The 19716-nt window shown below is 46.2% G+C and overlaps 1 protein-coding gene across 10 annotated transcripts in view; it reads left to right on the top strand.

The window, feature by feature from the left end:
* Positions 1 to 19716, top strand: part of NEO1 (neogenin 1) — a 549782-nt gene that overhangs the window by 440947 nt on the left and 89119 nt on the right. For all 10 annotated transcript variants that reach the window (XM_050968064.1, XM_050968062.1, XM_050968067.1 and 7 more), the window contains exons 9-10: positions 4094 to 4248; positions 18641 to 18789. In XM_050968064.1, the coding sequence (XP_050824021.1) occupies positions 4094 to 4248; positions 18641 to 18789 (304 nt within the window). The remainder of the gene's footprint in view (positions 1 to 4093; positions 4249 to 18640; positions 18790 to 19716) is intronic.

Below are 19716 nucleotides of genomic sequence, written 5' to 3'. Positions count from 1 at the left end.
TTCAGTTTCCAGCCATTGGTTCTTGTTCAGTCTTTTTCTACTACAGGAGCGGGCAACATTTTTGGCCTGAGGGCCACATCGAATTTCCGAAATTGTATGGAGGGCCGGTTAGCAGAGGCTGTGCCTCACCATATAGCCAGGCTTGGCCCAGCCCCTGCCCCTTATTGACCTCCCCTGCTTTTCACCCCCTAATGCCCCCTGACTCCCCAGGACTCCTGCCCCATCTGGCCCCCCCGTTCCCTGACCGCCCCAGGATCCCCTGTCCCCTGCCACCCCCCGTCCCTGACTGCCTCCTGCCACCCCATCCAACTCCTCTGGGACCCCTGCCCCCATTCAACCCCCTGTTCCCAGCCCTCTGACTGCCCCCGACCCCTATCCACACTCCCGCCCCCTGACCACCAGTCCGAACTCCCCTGCCCTCTATCCAGAGCTGGCTCCAGGCCATAGCACGCCAAGCGCTGCGAGGGGCACTCTGCTGGTTGCCGGGAGGGCGGCAGGCGGCTCCGATGGACCTCCTGCAGGCATTTCTGCGGACGGTCTGCTGGTCCCGTGGCTCCGGTGGACCTCCCGCAGACACGCCTGCGGCAGCTCCACCAGAGCACGGGACCATCGGACCCTCCGAAGAAACACCTGCGGGAGGTCCACCGGAGCCACGGGACCGGTGAGCGGCAGAGCGCCCCCCGCGTCGTGCCACCGTGCTTGGGGTGCCGAAATTGCTAGAGCCAGCCCTGCCTCTATCCAATCCCCACTCCCTGCCCCCTTACCACGCTGCCTGGAGCACCGGTGGCTGGCGGCACTACAGCCGTGCCGCCCAGAGCACCAGAACAGGCAGCCGTGCCGCCCGGCTGGAGCGAGCCATGCCACTGTGCAGCACAGAGCACCGGGTCAGGCCACGGCTCTGCAGCTGCGCTACCCGGCAACCCAGAGCATTGTGCCGGCAGCACAGTGAGCTGAGGCTGTGAGGGAGGGGGAACAGCAGAGGAGGGGGCAGGGGCTAGCCTCCTGGTCCAGAAACTCAGGAGCCGGGCAGGAGCGTCCCGCTGGCAGGATGTGGCCTGCAGGCTGTAGTTTGCCCGCCTCTGCTCTACTATATTAAAGAGCTCCGTAGAACCCATTAGAACCCCTTGAAGGTACTTAAATCAAGTCACCTCTTAATCTTGTTTTTGATAAAATAAGCAGATTGAACTAAATCTCGCACTGTAAGGCTTTTTCTCCAGCCCTGTAATTAGTTTTGTGGCTTTTTTCTGCTCCCTCTCCAATTTTTCAACATCCTTTGTAAAATGTGGATACTAGATCTGCTCACCAATGCTGTATAGAGAGAGAAAGTCACCTCCCTACTCCTACTCCGCTGTTTATACATCCAGGGATTGCATTAGTCATTTTTGCCATAGCACCACTCTGGCAGCTCAAGTTCACCTGTTTGTCCACTCTGTTTGTAAATCCTTTGGAATCACTACTTTCCAGAATACAGTTCTCCCTTCTGCACGTGTGACCTGCATTCTATGTTCAACTCTTTTACAACTCTTGGGTAGTTATCTGGGCTGGCTGATTTTAAAATAATTCTCCTAGTAGATGATGTCTAACTTCCTTTACTACTGGACTGGAAAGTATTTCATCGTCCTACTTCTTTCCAAATACAAAAGAGAAATATTTATTGAACATTTCTGCCTTTTTGCAACATTATTAACAATTTCACTATCTTTGTAATAGGGTGGTTGTACTCACTGCTGGATGATTCTACCTGCTGGTGGTTCTGGGGTTTAGCTAAATCAGGCTGATGCCCCTTCCAGTGGTTACACCCTGTCAGTTTCTTCTCTGAAGCCCCTCTCTTGCTCTCAGGAGCCACAGCTGTCCTGTTTGTGACTCGGCCCTCCGGCCAGGTCACTATTGTGGTTTCCCTTTCTTGGGGGGAGGGGAGGAGGTGAGGAGCCCACCTGGCCAGCTGATGGGGCCCAGCTGGCCTAATTCAGCTCTTGCAGGGCCAGTGTGGGGAGCACACCTCATCACAATCTCCTTCTAGTAATAGTCCTGTAACATTGATATAATTTCTGTTGTTCCTAATATACTTTAAAATAAACAAACAACCAAAAAAAAGCCTCTTTGTTGTCATAGCCCTGCCAGCGATGGTGTCTGTAGCTTCCCTTATCAATTTTCTGCACTTCATAACTTCTAATTTATATCAACTGCTATCTCTACTTATCCCATTTTCCATTTTCTTATATATTGCTTTTTTTTTTAACTTCTAATTGTTTCCTTCATTTCTCCACTAAATGAGGAAGGGCTTTTAACCAAATTTGTTCTCTTTCTTGATTTTGGAATTGAGGCTTTTTGACCATCTAATAAACTCTTCTTTAAAACCTCCCAATTTGCACTCATTTTTCTGTCTGAGTTTTTCCTCCCAATCATTGTTGCTCATTTCCTCAGATTTGAAAAACTACCCCTTTTGGACATAAGAACGGCTGTACCGGGTCAGACCAAAGGTCCATCTAGCCCAGTATCCTGTCTACCAACAGTGACCAATTCCAGGTGCCCCAGAGGGAGTGAACCTAACAGGCAATGATCAAGTGATCTCTATCCTGTCATCCATCTCCATCCTCTGACAAACAGAGGCTAGGGACACCATTCCTTACCATCCTGGCTAATAGCCATTTATGGACTTCACCACCATGAATTTATCCAGTTCCCTTTTAAACATTGTTATAGTCCTAGCCTTCGCAGCCTCTTCAGGCAAAGAGTTCCACAGGTTGACTATGCACTGCGTGAAGAAGAGCTTCCTTTTATTTGTTTTAAACCTGCTGCCTATTAATTTCATTTGGTGACCCCTAGTTTTTGTTTTATGGGAATAAGTAAATAACTTTTCCTTATCCACTTTCTCCACATCACTCATGATTTTATATACCTCTATCATATCCCCGCTTAGTCTCCTCTTTTCCAAGCTGAAGAGTCCTAGCCTCTTTAATCTTTCCTCATATGGGACCCTCTCCAAACCCCTAATCATTTTAGTTGCCCTTTTCTGAACCTTTCCTAGTGTCAGTATATCTTTTATGAGATAAGACCACATCTATACACAGTATTCAAGATGTGGGCGTACCATTGATTTATATAACTTCACATTAACTATAATATAGACTGACCTCCTCTGAGCCAGTTTGGATAAGTTTTAAAGGCTGCCACTCACATCTTTATGCATTTCAGGTCCCACATGGACTGAATACAATTATTGTTTTAGAGCAGATGGAAAACTAGTTGTACAGTCTGATTATGAGCTTTTCCCACTGTCAGTGTCCCCAGTGGTGTCACTTTTCTGCAATATAGCTATAGCTAAACTCAGAAAAGCCAAATGTCATTAAAAACTACATTTCAGTCTAGTTTGAAAAAATACTTTTCCTCATGTGAACTTTCAAGCTGCTGGCTTGATCAAAATGGATGAAGTTTTACTTTGAGGTTGTGACATGAACTGAAAAAATCTGTTAAATTTTTAAAGTTAAGGATTGAGTCTCCATCTTAAACTTAAACATACACATTGGCCACAACTAGACTCTTAGTGCCAGGTATTGTAAGGGTCATCTAAGATCACTGCTTGGTATTATGTGCCATCCTGTTTCTTAGAGACAAGGTGGGTGAAGTCATATCTTTCACTGGACCAACTTCTGTGGTGAAAGTGACAACTCTGGAAACATAGCCTTAGACATTTTACAAAAAATGTCCAAATATCAGAATGAACTAAATCAAGCTCAAAAGAGAATTGTAAACTGATGCTTTAAAAACACAGTTGTTAATTTTCCTCCCAGGGCTTTGGACTTCTGTGACAGATTTTCAAGCTGAATTATTATCTGGTTATGAAGAATAACACAAACCAACAAAACAGTGCCCTGCCCTTCCCCTCATTTTTTCTTTGCTATGTTTGTTCAAAATGAAGCTGCAGAAATAGAAGCTGTTTGTCTTAAGTGCAATCAATGTAATATAATTAATCATATCAATTACTTGTTAGATATGTACAAACAGCATGTCTGTTAGATTTGTACTATCCTTTTACTAATCAATGATAAATCTTCACTTTTGCTTTCCTGCCCAAATCTTTTCTTTCCTAAAGGGAACGTGTTGAAAATACAAGTCGTCCTGGAGAGATGCAAGTGACAATCCAAAACCTGATGCCAGAGACCGTGTATGTTTTCAGGGTTGTGGCTCAAAACAAACATGGCCCTGGAGAGAGCTCAGTACCACTGAAGGTGGCGACTCAGCCTGAAGGTAAGCCTTGAACATTTCTGCCTCTTACTGACTTTCATTGACCTAGATCTACAACTGCCATTGCAAACAGTCTTTTCCTTCTCCTGGCCTTTTCCCACAATAAGTTGCTATTCATGCTCTGGTTGCACTTGCTGATCTTACTAGTGTAGCTTTAGACTGAATTTTTCAAGTCTGCCTCATATTCTGATATTAAGCTAGTCTGTATCATTTATATTTGGAAATATAAATTTAATATTGTAATATATAGATCCCTACAAATTAGAATTAAATATTAACATTTCTTAATATATTTGAATTAACGTTCTATTTTGTGACAATATAAACTGCTTCAATTAACATGTCCAGATAAAAACTGAACTGAAGAAGGAGCTCTGTGGAGCTTGAAAGCTTACTTCTTTCTCCTAGAGAAGTTGATCCAATAAAAGATATTACTTCACTCCCCTTGTCCCTCTCATATCCTGGGAGTAGCACGGTTATAGTAACACTACAAACAGCTTAAAAAGTGTTAACCTGGAGTTGAGGTTGTGTAACTTAACCTTGTAATGGTTGGGAAGTTGTAATTGTCCCAGAAATATTTGTTATAAACCCAGGAAATTCAGGGTTAAGGATAAACTTAAGAGAGTCAAACATGCTATGTTATCCGCACAAAATTCTCTGTTACTCTCACACTCCTAGAGCAGGGGTTTTTCTCTCTGAGGCCCCCTTCGACATGCTATAAAAACCTCGAGGCCCAGCGGGAGGCGTGGCTCAGGCCAGGGCCCTTGGGCATAGGCATATTTTGATTTCTATTTGGGGGAAGGGGGGTGCAGGGGCCAACAGGGCTTGAGCCAACTCCGCATGTCATGGTCTAGGGAGGGAGCACCACCTCCACCTTCTGACTCACCTCAGCAGGCCACCTAGCCTGTCTGGGGTTGGGGAGGGTCACACCAAAAATTATTACTCAAAGGTGGGGGGCTTAGCTCAAAAAGTTTAAAAACAGCTTAGGGTGCAGGGAGGTCTTCGCTAGGGACTGTGTGTGGGGGGGGTAGCTCAACAAGCAGGGAGGGGGTAGCTGGGGCTGTGTGCAGGCAATGGGGTGGCTAGGGGCTGTGTGCAGATGGGGGTAGCTCAGTGTTCAGGGAGGAGGGTAGCAGAGGCTCTGCAGGCAAGGGGGTAGCTCAGGATGCAGGGAGAGGGGTACTGGGGCTGTGCAGGCAGTGGATAGCTCAGGGTGCAGGGAGAGGGGTACTGGGGCTGTGCAGGCAGGGGGGTAGCTCAGGGTGCAGGGAGAGGGGTACTGGGGCTGTGCAGGCAGGGGGTAGCTCAGGGTGCAGGGAGAGGGGTACTGGGGCTGTGCAGGCAGTGGGTAGCTCAGGGTGCAGGGAGAGGGGTACTGGGGCCGCATGCAGACAGGAGATAACTTGGTGCAGGGAGGGCATAGCTCAGGGTATGGGAGAGGAGTATTAGGGTCTGTGTGCTGGGAGGGCTTCCCTGTGGTCCCTTGTCCCGGAGGGCTCTTACCAGCTGCCTCTGTGGGAGCAAAGGGAACTGGAAGCTGAGGAGCAGCTTCAACCTGGGGCACCAGCAGAAGAGGAAGGACTGCTGTAGCTCCCTGCTCGATGGCACCAGCCAGAGCAGCAGATGTCCCGCACTGCCCGACTGTGGCTTCCCACCTCCGACCTGGCCAGGGGGTGGAAAGAGGAGATGGGGAGGACTCGTGGAATGGCCCCTGGGACTGCCTTGATCTTGAGTTGTAGTTTGTGTGTGGGGGGGGCAATGCTCTCCATGTCCCCAACTCTGCCCATGTGCTCAGGGCTTCTGCCCCACAGGGAGCATAAGGGCTAGGGGCTCCAGGATTCAGCCTCGCGCCTCCCTGCTTCAGCCCCATAGGGGCGCCTGGGATCGGAGCCTCAGTCTCGTGCCTCCCCTGGTTTCAGCCCCGCAGGGTGGGGCGGGGGGCAGGCGCTGGAGATCAAGGCTTCAGCCGTGTGAGGGAGGGTGTGTCGGAGATTGGGCCTTCAGACCCACTGTGGGGTGGGAAGGGCATCAGGGATTGGGGCTTCAGCTGCGAGGCCCCGTGGCCCCCGTGAAAGGGCTCATAGACCCCTGATTGAGAACTGCTGCTCTAGGGCACACACCTTTACTCAGTTCCTAGGGCTCAAGGCATAATCCTCTTAATTTAGACACCCACCGTTTCCAAGTTCCTAGGGCTCCAGGCTCTACTCCTGCTTCAGGCAAACACCCTTTCCATGTGGACTCAGAGCAAACACCCTTTCCTTGTGGAGTCAGGGCTTAATCTTTTGCAGGTTTATGGGGTCTTTTACCAGTGAAAGAGCCTTACACAGTAATATCCTACGTAACCTCTATTAACAATCACCAAAAACCAGAATGCACATGCCTCACATACAATGCTCACTACTCCCGATAAAACAGATGAACATTTCTTGATGGCCAATCAGGATCAGGTCCATCTGGGGGACTTCAGTTTCTGCCTGGTGTCATTGGCAGAATGTTGAGGTCTGACAGCTCTGTTCATGGGGCTGTATCCTGGAGTTGGTTCCCAAAGAACTTCCTTTTGGACCCCAGTTTATATAGTGAAAATTAAGGCCTGCTTAGCTGTACCTTAACCAATCATTATACTAAAATTTTACTAACCAATGCTAATATATTGTAACAAAATTTTCTAACCAATCCTACCCCACCACTTTAATTGATTTATACCTAGCAAAATTAATTATGTAACAGACAGAAACAGTCAAAGAATCAGACAGAGCTCATACAGACAAACAATAGAGAAGTGTGGACCATAATGACAAAACAATAAAGAAATGAGGATTTCACAACCACAACTATTGACAAGTGATTTCTTGACAGGCAGGATGCTATCAAACTAAGTTTTCTTTAACCATCTTAAGTTCCATTTCTTCATCTGGTGATAGTGGGTACCATTAGGACAGGTTGTCCTTCTTAACAACCTCATATTACATTGTTACGAAAGCTCATGCTGAAATAAATTTGTTAGTCTCTAAGGTGCCACAAGTACTCTTGTTCTTTTTGCGGATACAGACTAACACGGCTGCTACTCTGAAGCCTGTCATATTACATTGTTGTAATGCAAATTATATGGAGTGTGAGGATGTGACCTCCTGCTTCTCAGCTAATGACTGCTGCTCTTTTAATCTGGCCGTAGATGAAGGCCTTAGGCTTTAAGCCTTGCAATATGTGTACAAAGGCCTTATCCTCACAGCTAAGGTATGAAAATACATAGTTAAGGCACCTAAATCTTAGCTCCGTCCTGTAGCGTTGCAGTGAATTAACCATACAGTTATGATTAGTTTATAATGTTTGTAATCCCAGGTTAAAAAGAAGTTTCATTTTCCCCCACATGTTAGAGCAGAGTTAAGGTTGTTTTGTTATAAAGAATAATGGGGAAAACAATTTTTAATTCTTTATCTATACGCACACAGTATGGAAAATTTGAAGAATCTGTTATTCTGTAACACCATTCAGGACAAAAATAATCTGACCCAGGGAACTAAATTTCTTAAAGGAGCCATTTCAGTTTATTTTTAACTCATAAATTAATTTATAAATTGAAGTAAGTGCTGTAATTTTGGGGAGGGATACACGGTATTCGTCATATGAAACGAAGTGGGTGAATCCCTACTTCAGGTGCAAAATTCAACTCAGCCTTAACTATAGAACCAACCAACCAATGCTTCCATAATAAGATGCTGCAAGTGCATTATATACAATACTTGCTTGTATATACATGTAAATGTTTACTTTTAAGGTACTGTATACTTAGTCTAATATACTGTGGAAATGTGGTCTACTTTTCATATAATTTACTTTCATTGATTCTGGCATATACATAGTAGTATACAGCAGTACAATATACCCATATATGTGTGACACTTCGGGTATTCACTCAGACCTGTAAGGGGTTGTGTCACTTCCTGCCCTGTAGTCCTGGATACTTCTGAGTTGTGCAGCTGTGGCTCAGCATCCTGACACCAGCAGCCTCCTTACAGGATGATGGCCTCACCCTGCATTCCACCATCCTGGTTACTCCTTGCAGGGAGACGGCAACAGCCCCTCGAGTCTCCCCCAGACCATCTCCTCTGCAGTGCTCAGCCCGTCTCACGGCAGCACTCACAAACCATATTAAGTTTTCTGGTCCATTTAAAGAGTGCATAGCACTAACCTGATAGTTTGGCTGAGGATTTTATTGTTCAGCTTGAAACACTGTACCGAGATGATTGTGTAATAAACCAAGATTAAGAAAGAGCAGATATTTAAGTAATACCAAGTAGAGGGAATTGGGATAGAAATGGTTAAACAAAAAAAAATACGCTTCTAAGAGTAAACCATAACTTAAGAAACTAGAACCTTTTGTTCAGAGTAGTTTTCTCACCACAGTTCTTAGCCAGGATCCACTACAGAGCTCAAAGCACCTAGTTTTATTGTCCCTTCAGGTGAAAGACATCAATATGGTTCTCTGCTTATATCCTCAACATTTATCTGTGTGTTCAGTCAGGAAGCCCTTCTGGGGGCTCAGCTTGCTGAGACAATGTTAATTTTTGCAGTCTTCTCCCTCGTCATGATAATTATATGGCTATCTCCCAACTTGCTAGTCTGATGGCTTTGTTTACCTTTTATGTGAATGTACTTCCATTGTCTCTCTTTGCTTAATTTACCTTAGAGACACGTTAAGCCCTACCTGCCAACATATTTTTAGAATGTATTTCCAGCACATATGAAAAATTGTAAATATATCACCCCTGCATACACAACTCAATACTATTAATGATCAGCACATTACCAGTTTGCATATCATACCTTACATGACACCTTTTAAATACAGATTATGACAAGAATGATTTGGGGCACACTAAGACACTGCTAGATACCAGGGAGCACCCTGCTCTCTGGCATTGGAATGCTCTTAGAGTCACAATGTGCATCTAAGATTATGGAAAAAATAATATATTTGAAATATAGTCTGTGATGGTGTAACAGTATTGTAATGTGTATGCACAAGCAGGCAGAGTTGTGTAATAATGTCTGTCCTTGATTTTTTGTTTGCTCATTTTTGAGTGCTTAACCATGCAACCATAATGTTCTAGTAACATAGATGTAAAGAAGACAAATGGATTGGAATCAAAGGAACTGGGAAGCATTAATATACATTTTTAATTGTTCGTTTGAAATATTTAGTTGTCTACTGAAAATCTCCCTTAGGATAAGAAAAGCCCTTTTACAGATAGACACGAGATGGACTTAGCTGTTGGTGCTAATTCAATAAAATGTTTCATAACCAAATAATTCAAACCGTCAGAGTGAACCAGATTTAGTTCTCTCCACTTTTGTAAGCAGATCTAATTACAATTTTGGCTGGGTCACTTTTATCCATGAGAGGAAGACAATAGTTTTCTTTCAGGGAGTTAATCCCCCAGTTTCTAAATAGGCAAATTGGTGAGAAGATCTCTGACATGTTCTTTTCTTATCCCAATCTGTATCCCTTCCCTTTATTGTCAATGGTAACTTCACTAGTCATCTGGTCACGTTATTTTTTTGTGATAAAACTGAGGCAAAGTAGGCTTTAGGAGCTCTGCCTTCCTATCATCTTCTGTTCTCAGCTCACCTTCTCCACTGAGCAGCGGACCAACAGCATGCTTGATCTTCCACTTTTGTCTGACATATTTGAAGAACCTCTTCCTGCTATCTCTAACATTTCTTGCCAGCTGTAACTCATTCTTTTCCTTGGCTTTCCTGATTTTGTCCCTACATGCTTGTACTATTCCCATGTGTACTTCCTCAGTGACATGACCTTCCGTCCATTTCCTGTATGTATCCCTTTTAGTTTTTAGATAGCTAAAAAACTCCTTGTGCAGCCACATTGGCCTCCCATGGCTCTTCTTATCTTTTCTCTGTGTCAGAATAGCTTGATATTGAGCCTATAGTATTACATCTTTAAAGAACTGTCAGCCCTTTTTGACTTCTTTTCTTCCTAATTGGTCTTTTCATGACACCTTGCCTACAATTTCTCTGAGTCAATTGAAGTCTGCCTTTCTGAAGTTCAGTGTCCTTGTTTTGCTGGTCTCATGTCCTACTTTCCATAGGATCTTGAATTATATCAGATCATGATCACATCCTCCCAAGTTCCCAACCACCTTCATGTTTGCAACTAATTCATCCCTGTTGGTCAAAGCCAGATCCAAAATAGGTAACGCCCTGGTTGTTTCCTCAAATTTCTGAATTGGAAAGTTGTCCCCTACACATGCTAATAATTTGCAGGATTTGCAGTGTTATGTTGTGCTGCAATAGTCTTCCAATAAGTATCAGGGAAAGTTAAAATCCACCATTAATACTAGCTCATGTGTGTTACCTAATCTTGTTACCTGCTTGTAGAATGACTCATCTACTTCCTCTTCCTGATTTGGTGGTCTATAATAGACCCCTACCATAATATTGCTACAGTTCTTTTCCCTTGTTATCCTCACCCAGAGACTTTCAATAAGTCTTTTGATCACTTCCCACTGGACCTCAGAGCATGCATGTTCATTCTTGACTATAGTGCAACACCTTCTCAAGGAAAACTGGCATAGCAGCAGCACCGCTGAGAAGAATCTGGGAGTTGTGGTGGATCAAAACCTCAGCATGAGTCAGCAATGTAATGCTCTTGCAAAAAAACCAAATGCAATTTTTGTTTGCATTAGCAGAATCGTAGCATGCAAGTCACGGGAGGTGATAGTGCCACTCTGGAGTGCTGTGTCCAGTTTTGGTCACCAATGTATAGAAAGGATATAGAGAAACTGGAAAGGATCTAGAGGTGAGCCACAAAGATGGTCAAAGGGATGGAATGCAAGTCATATGAGCAAAGGTTGAAGGAACTGGATATGTTTAATTTGGAAAAGAGGAGATTAAAGGGGGATATGATAATGGTCTTCAGATATGTGAAAGATTGCAACAAAAAAAATGAAGAGAAGTTATTCTGTTTTGCCAAAGAGAGCAGGACAAGAGGCAGTGGGTTCAAACTACAGCAGACGCAGGTGTCAACAACCCTGCCATGGTCACCAAAAGGGAATTCTTCTAGCACAGAAGGGCAATTCAGCCCCTCGCCAAGATCCCACCAGTGCGATTAGGCACATGAATCTGCATCTATGTCTATGTCACCGCCTTGGCACACAACCAGTGGCCAGTGCAGTGGCCTTATCGGAGTGCAAGGGGCATGCTGGTGGTGATGATGTCCCCTTCGCACAGCTCCTCTACTGTCACCTCAGAGCAACAGCTGGTGGCATCAGGCTCGGTGCATGAGACCCGCTTGGAGGTCAAGGTAGAGGAGACAGCGCCCATCCCAAAACCTCCCTCCCCCACCGGGGATGGTGCCTCGTCATCATCCTCATCTCCATATGAGGCGGTCACAGGATTCTTGGGGACCAGACCGCCAAATGGAGGTGGAGGAGATGGCCAAGCAGGTGGACACTTTGTTCAGTGGCCTCTCAGCCTCTACCCTGGCACGTGTTGCATTACCAGTGCACGACAGGGTCCTGAAAATTGCCAAGGCCCTCTGGCAGACCGGGTCGTCCATCCCTCCCACCTTCAAAATGGCCAAAAAGAAGTACTTCTTCCCGACCAAAGGGTTCGAGTACCTTTATACCCACCCACCTCCAGGCTCACTGGTTGTCCCTTCAGCTAACAAAAAGGACGAGCAGGGGCACACTAGTTCAACTCCCAAAAATAAAGAGGCCAAAAGACTAGACCTTTCTGGGAGAAAAATTTATTCAACAGCCGGCCTGAAATTCTGGGTGGTGAACTATCAGGCCCTCTTGGGCAGGTACAATTTTAACTTATGGGACTCCCTCCATAAGTTCAAGGAGTCCTTCCTACAGGGTCTGGCCTAGGAATTCAGCAACCTGGTGGAGGAGGGCACCACAGTGGCCAGGTGCTCCCTCCAAATGGTGTGGGATGCAGCGGACAAGGCAGGTAGGGTGGTCAGGGCAGCGGTGGTTATGAGGTGCAGCTCTTGGCTTTAGACTGCCATCCTGTCCCAAGAGATGCAGACCTCTATCCAGGACCTTCATTTCGATGGGAATGGTTTCTTTTCAGTGCAGACTGATGTGAGGCTGCGTGGATTAAAGGACACTCGGGCCACCCTTCGCTCGCTGGACGTGCATACACTGCAGTGTGCATGGAAGCAGGTCTGGCTGACCCTGCTGCCAAGGTCTTGGCAGCCCCGTCAGGGGTCTGCAAGGAGAAAGGATAGAGACAAGAACTTTAGTTGCTGCCACCTTTCCTCCTCCCACTCTCCCAGACAGCTGGGGCTGGGTGAGCATCCCGGGGTCCAGAGGTGCTCATTTTGAAGATGCACTTGAGAGAAATGCCCCATCAATTCTCTAGATCCACCTTGTTCTTTCCTCAACCATCTTCATCCCTATCGTTTGGCCCAATCACGGGTCACCTCGGACCGCTGAGTGCTGGACATAGATTCTCGGTGTTAAACCCTGCAGTTTTTGGCTGCCCCTCCCTCACTCCCCCATCTTTCCTGTCCCTCTTCAAGGACCCTTCTCATGAGCAACTCTTCCTCCCTGGCATCATTCCCATCTGGGATCCAGGAGACTGGTACGTTGCCCTCCACTTGAAGGACACTTTTTTCCCATATTCCAAGGTCACAGACGTTTCCTCTGTTTCATAGTGCATGGACGCCATTTTCAATTCACACTGTTGCCCTTTGGCCTTTCATCAGCCCCGAGGATGTTCACAAAATGTAAGTCGTCAGTGGCTGCTTACCTGAGATGTTGAGGGGTCCAGGTCTTCCAGTATCTCAACAACTGACTCATCAAGGGCAGGTCTCAGGAACAAGTGCAGAGGAGCCTTGATCTGGTGCGTTCCACCTGCTGTGACCTGGGCCTGTTAATAAATGAGAAAAAAATCCACCTTAATGCCTTTCCAGCAAATAGAGTTCATTGGGGCGGTTCTTGATCCACGAGAGCCAGAGCCTTTCTTCCAGAAGCGTGTTTTCAGGCTATGTTAGACCTAATATCCCGTGTAAAGAACCGCCTGCTCACCATTGCTCACACCTGTCTGCGGTTGTTGGACTACATGACCAGCCATGCTCGGCTCCATCTCCGGCCTCTGCAAGCTTGACTGGCATCAGTCTATATCCCCAACAGTTATGACCTAGACCGTCCTGGCAGCAGGGCCAGTGGCCAGTGCAATGGTCTTACTGGAATACCTCGGTTATGCCAGTGCCCCAATCGTCAGTTGCTGCATCGGACAAGTATCAGACGACACCGACAGCACCAGGCTCTGTGCGTGAAGTACAAGTGGATGCTGGGCTGAAAGGGCAGGTGCCCACCCCAAGATCCTCTTCCCCCACAGGGGGTGATGCCCCAGGCCCTCTCCCAGTGGTCCAGTCATCCTCCTCCTTTCCAGATGAGGTTGTGACGAGGCCCTCTCATGCCAGCCCACCGGATGACTTTAAGGAGCACCAAGCCCAGCTCCGAAGGGTGGCCTCTAGCCTAGGCCTATTGGTGGAAGAGATGGTGGAGCAACTAGACACTATTTAATGTGCTGTCCGCATCCACCCTTGCACGTGTCATACTCCCAGTGCACAAGGGGTCCTAAATATTGCAAAAGCCTTCTGGCAAACCCCATCCTCAATCCCACCCACTTCCCAGAAGACTGAAAAGAAGTATTTCATCCCAGCCAAGGGGTTCGAATACTTGTACACTCACCCGCCCGAGAGTCATTGGTTGTTTCTGCGGCCAATGAGAAAGCCAAGCAAGGGCAATCTAGTTTCACCCCAAAAAACAAGGAGGCTGAGAACCTGGACCTTTTCAGGAGGAAAATTTATTGCATGGCCAGTCTCCAGTTCAGAGTCACAAACCATCAGGCTCTTTTGGGGAGATATAACTTTAACTTATGGGATTCCCTCCATAAGTTTAAGGACTCCATGCCCCAGCATGTGGCCCCAAGAATTCAGGGAGGGTCCAACAATGGACCAGTGTTCCCTTCAAATGGCATGAAATGCGACTGATTCAGTGGCCAGTGGTGGTTACCTCAGCAGCGGTCAGACCGCAGGCCTGTCCCAGGAGATGCAGTCCTTGATCCTGGATCTCCCGTTTGATGGGGTTGGACTCTTTGCAAAGCAAATGGACGCAAGGCTGCACAGACTGAAGGACACTCAAGCCACCCTCTACTCACTGGGATTGTATATCTCTCAGTCGGTGAGGAAGCAATTCTGGCTGCCTCTGCCGCCAAGGCCTTGGCAGTCTCAACAGGGGTCTACAAGGAGAAGGGATAGGGACACTAGTTTTAGTCTTCACCACTCTTCCTCCTTCCATTCACCTGTACAACTTGGCCCAGCAAAACACCAAGGGGGCCAGAAGTGTGCATTTTGAGCGTGCGCTCGAGAGCAATACCACAGTCAACTTCCTGGATCCACCCCATCCTTTCCTCAACTGTCTCTGTCCCTATTGTTTGGCCTTGTCATAGGTTACCTTGGATTGTTGGGTGCTAGAAATTGTATCACTGGGCTACACCATCCAATTGTCAGGCATCCCACCTCTTTCCATTCCCTCTTCAGGGACCCTTCTCACAAGCAACTCCTGTTTCAGGAGGTAGACAACCTCCTACAACTGGGAACAGTGGAGGAGGCCCCTCAGGAAATGAGGGGAGAAAGGTTTCTACTCCTGCTATTTCTTGATCCCAAAGGCAAAAGGGGGCCTAAGACCCATTCCTCACCTGCAGTGACTCGACAAGTACTTCAAGAATTCGAAGTTCCGCATGGTTTCACTGGCCTCCATTATCCCCTCCCTGGATCTAGGAGACTGGTACGCCGCTCTCTACTTGAAAGATGCTTATTTTCATCTTCCAAGGACACAGACAGTTACTCCATTTTATGGTGAGCCTCTCTTTGCCCCTATGGGTATTTGCAAAATGCATGGCCCTGGTAGGCACTTACCTGAGGTGTTGGAAGGTCCAGGTCTATCCTTATCTTGACGATTGGTTCATCAAGGGCAGGTTGCTGGATCAAGTGCAGATCTCCAGCTGATGCATTCCACCTGTCGCAACCTGGCCTGTTAGTGAACAAAAAGAAATCAACCCTCATACTAGTGCAAATAGAGTTTATTGGGGTGGTCCTCAATGCCATGCGGGCCACAGCCTTCCTTCCGGAGGCCCATTTCCAAGCAAATGTCAAACGTGATCTCCCATGTAAGGGGCCACCCCCTCACCAGCGCCTGCACTTGCCTACGGTTGCTAGGCCACGTGGTAGTCTCTACTTATGTGGCCCATCATGTCTGGTTTCATCTCTCCCCACTGGAGGCGTGGCTGGCATCGGTCTACATCCCCAACAGGCACGACTTAGACCTGATAGTCAAGGTGCCGGACCACATCCGGTCATCACTGGCATGTTGGTTAGACCCCGCATCAGTGTTTTTTTAAAGATCTGGAGCATTTCTACCCGCAAGTCCAGGATCCCATCCCTCCCAGGGATCTGAATCTGATGCTGTCAAAGCTCATGTGGCTCTTTGAGCCTTTGGCTTCGTGCTCTCTCCTGCTTCTCTCCTGGAAGAGTTCGTTTGTGGTTGCAATAACATTGGCCCTGTCCAAGATCAGGGCGCTTACTTCAGAACCACCCTATATGGTCTCCTACAAGGATAAGGTCCAGTTGTGACTCCACCTAGCATTTCTGCCAAAGGTTATTCGCCAGTTTCATACTGGCCAGGACATATACTTATCCATCGTCTTTCCAAAACCTCATTCGTTGGATAAGGAGCACAAGCTACACACCCTGGATGTCAGGAGAGTGCTGGCCATCCACATAGATAAAATGAAGCCATTCCGTAAGTCAACACAGTTGTTCGTTGTGGTGGCAGACAGGATGAAACATTGCCCGGTTTCTGCTCAGAGGGTTTCGTCTTCGATCATGGCCTGCATCCACCACTGCTATGAGCTGACGAAGGTGCCTCTGCCAGCAGTCGTGATGGCACACTCGACTAAGGCACAAGTACCGTCGGTGGCCTTCCTGGCACAGATACCAATCCAAGAGAGCTGTAGGGCCACTAACTGGTCATCTGTCCATCTGTCATTATGCGCTTACCCAGCAAGCTTGAGACACTGGCTTTGGTAGAGCAGTGCTGCAAGATGCAAGACTGTGAACTCTGAGCCCACCTCCATGGACGCTGCTTGTGAGTCATCTAGAATGGAATCAACATGAGCAACCACTCGAAGAAGAAAAAACTGTTATCTTCATTGAGATAACAATGTCCATTCCATTACTCGCCCGCCTTCCCCTCTTGGAGTTGTCAGCAAGAAGGAACTGAGAGGGCATAGGGCCGGCGGCACCTGATATACCGACGCATGAGCATGGCACTCCATGGGGGTACCACAGCTGGCCCTCCAGATACCATTAAGTCAAAAATCTCCGATGACTGCACATATGGGCATGCACAAACCTAGAACTGAATTTACATAAGCAACACATCTTGAAGAACAATGGTTACGAAAAGATGGGTAACTGTCTTGTCTGTTTCCCTACCTAACTCTATTTTTTAAGAATGGGATATGATTGCCAATCATAAAGAAAATGAAGAGCATTTTTTTAGTTCTGAAAGCCAAGAGTTTCTCCCTGAAGAGTAGCCTTTATTCTGGAAGGTGATAAGAGTGACAACTTGCTTCTGTCCAAACCTGAATTTTCTGGGGTACTTGTGATATTTCCAGTTGTGTTGAGCTTTTGAGGGTCTGGTAGTTAATGAGCTGTGTCTATCAATAATGGCTAGGTGGAATAAAACATCAGTAACTATACAAAGTCTATGAGAGAACAGACAGCTGCTCAGAATGTTGCCTATTATAGTCATGCTGTTTAAAATGTAGTTTTATTGCCTTTTTTTCAAAAGTCTTGAGTGCTTGCAGCTCTCATTGACCCCAGTGGGAGATGGGGTTATTCCAACAGCTCTGAAAATCAGGCTATTAATTTTTATCTCTTATGATTCTGTGAAGATCTTTCTGATCCCATCAACCCTTGGTTTCTATAAATATGATTACTTTTTAGTTTTGTTAATGTTTTATCTCTGTTCTGTACCGCTTGTTCCTGTATTCCACACATAATTGCCTCAGCTGAGCATAGAAAGTGCAAATACTTTGAATGTGCTCTACACAAAGACAGCTAGATCAACATATTATAATTACTTAAGCATGTATTTTTCATCCCTTTTAAAGTGTATGGAAGTGGTTTACAAATGTTAAAGCATTTGTTGTAAATGTAAGTGCCTTTGCAGATTTCTACCTCAAAAACGAAATTTTCACAGTGACACAAAGAATGGAATAATTTTTGTTTGTTTTGGAGGAAGAGAGGGAAGAAAGTATTAGTGTCAGAGGTTCTTTGATTTTGCTCCATCTATCACACCAGCTGGGCTGATATTTCTGTGTTCTTCAAAGCAAGTTCTGTTTTGGTATGAATGGAGAGCAGGTACATTCAGAATCTCTCTCTGAAATGCAGTATAAAAAGCTCCTGCATATAATGTACCTTTGCAGTAGAACTCCTTTTGAAATCAGAAGTTGCTCTGTGGTCTGCAGGGTTTGCAAATAATGAGATTAAAAAAATGATGTTTTCTATCATTTGAGACAATACTATATCTCACAATCTGCCAATTAATGAAATGGAGTTCAGGTATTCTGAAATTGAGGTAGTGTGGAAGAGGGTGGAAAATTACTGGTACATATTCTCTCCTTTACACCAGTTTTATGCTTATGCTTATGTCAGGGAAGTGACATTTATATAAAACTGGTGTAACGGAGTAGAGTTTGATTCACTGTTGGTAGAATGTGCCTGTAGATGAGCGCTTTGTTGCTCGCGGTACAACTTTGCTTTAGACCACTCTTTCACACACCAGTGCCCTTTTATTTCCCAGTACTTTCCCACCACCACATATATACAGCTATATACAATGCAATACCAGTCAGTAGCCCCTTAGGGAACAGCTTGCTCTTACAGCAGCTGGGAGCAACAAGCCCTCACTCCTCACTTTCGTGTTCCTCCCTCCTACTTCCTTCCTGCCTGCTTTATAGGTCTTCCTCTCAGGAGGCTCATAGGTGATTGCTCTTAGGCACCTTTCATGAGCTGACGGGCTGATTCAGTGCCTCTTAAGCCAGCACCCAGTTGCAGCCTAAAAGCCTATGCACAATATGTAGGGATAAGTTTGCAGAAGGGTGGACTCTCATTGTGGACACAACTTGTGCCTGCAAAATGTACAGTAATATTAATGGGTTTGTTCAGTTACCCAAAATACCTGTTTTAAGGAGGATTTCAGGGTTGATTGCTTTTTGCATTTGCCTCAGTACGTTTAGCAATGTAAAATGTAATAGTTATGTTTGAATTTACACTAGTTTCATGTTTACATTCCAGTTCAACTTCCTGGTCCAGCACCAAACATTCGAGCATATGCTAATTCACCCACTTCAATCACTGTCACATGGGACACACCGTTGTCGGGCAATGGTGAAATCCAGAACTACAAGCTCTATTACATGGAAAAGGGGACAGATAATGAACAGGTATGATACCAATATCTCTCTGGACAGAATATAATGCCAGTTTATTCAGCCATATATCCAGTAACAATACTTTCTAGTTGTAACACTTTTCCTCTGAGTTTCTTCAAACATCCTGGCAATCATTTGACTGGCAGTGTGGATAATCCCAGCATATTAAGGGTTAAACTAGGGAGCTATAGAAACTGAGAGTATGTCTACACTACGAAATTAGGTCGAATTTATAGAAGTCGGTTTTTTAGAAATTGTTTTTATACAGTCAATTGTGTGTATCCCCACACAAAATGCTCTAAGTGCATTAAGTCGACAGACTGCGTCCACAGTACCAAGGCTAGCGTCGACTTCCGGAGCATTGCGCTGTGGGTAGCTATCCCACAGTCCCTGCAGTCTCCGCCACCCATTAGAATTCTGGTTGAGATCCCAATGCCTGATGGGGCATGTCATCAGGCCCCCATCTCCCTCCATGAAAGCAGCAGCAGACAAATCGTTTCACGCCTTTTTTCCTGGGTTACCTGAGCAGACGCCATACCATGGCAAACATGGAGCTCGCTCAGCTCACCGTCACCGTATGTCTCCTGGGTGCTGGCAGACGTGGGACTGCATTGCTACACAGCAGCAGTTCATTGCCTTTTGGCAGCAGACAGTGCATTACGATTGGTAGCCATTGTCGTCGTACTCCTGGGTACTCTTTTAGCCAACCTCGGTGAGGTCGTTCAGAGGCGCCTGGGCAGACATGGGAGTGACTCAGCTAGGTTATTCAATCTTCTGCCGAGCACCCACGAGATGACGATCGCTAACAGTCGTATTGCATCATCTTCTGGCGAGCAGTCAGGAGATGGTGATGGCTAGCAATCGTAATGCAGCATCTTCTGCCGAGCACCCAGGAGATGACAATGGCTAGCAGTCATACTGCACCATCTGCTGCCAGCC

Source organism: Gopherus flavomarginatus, chromosome 9 (assembly GCF_025201925.1).
Source record: "Gopherus flavomarginatus isolate rGopFla2 chromosome 9, rGopFla2.mat.asm, whole genome shotgun sequence".
Classification (NCBI taxonomy): Eukaryota; Metazoa; Chordata; order Testudines; family Testudinidae; genus Gopherus; species Gopherus flavomarginatus.
This window is presented reverse-complemented; position numbering and strand designations above follow the sequence as displayed.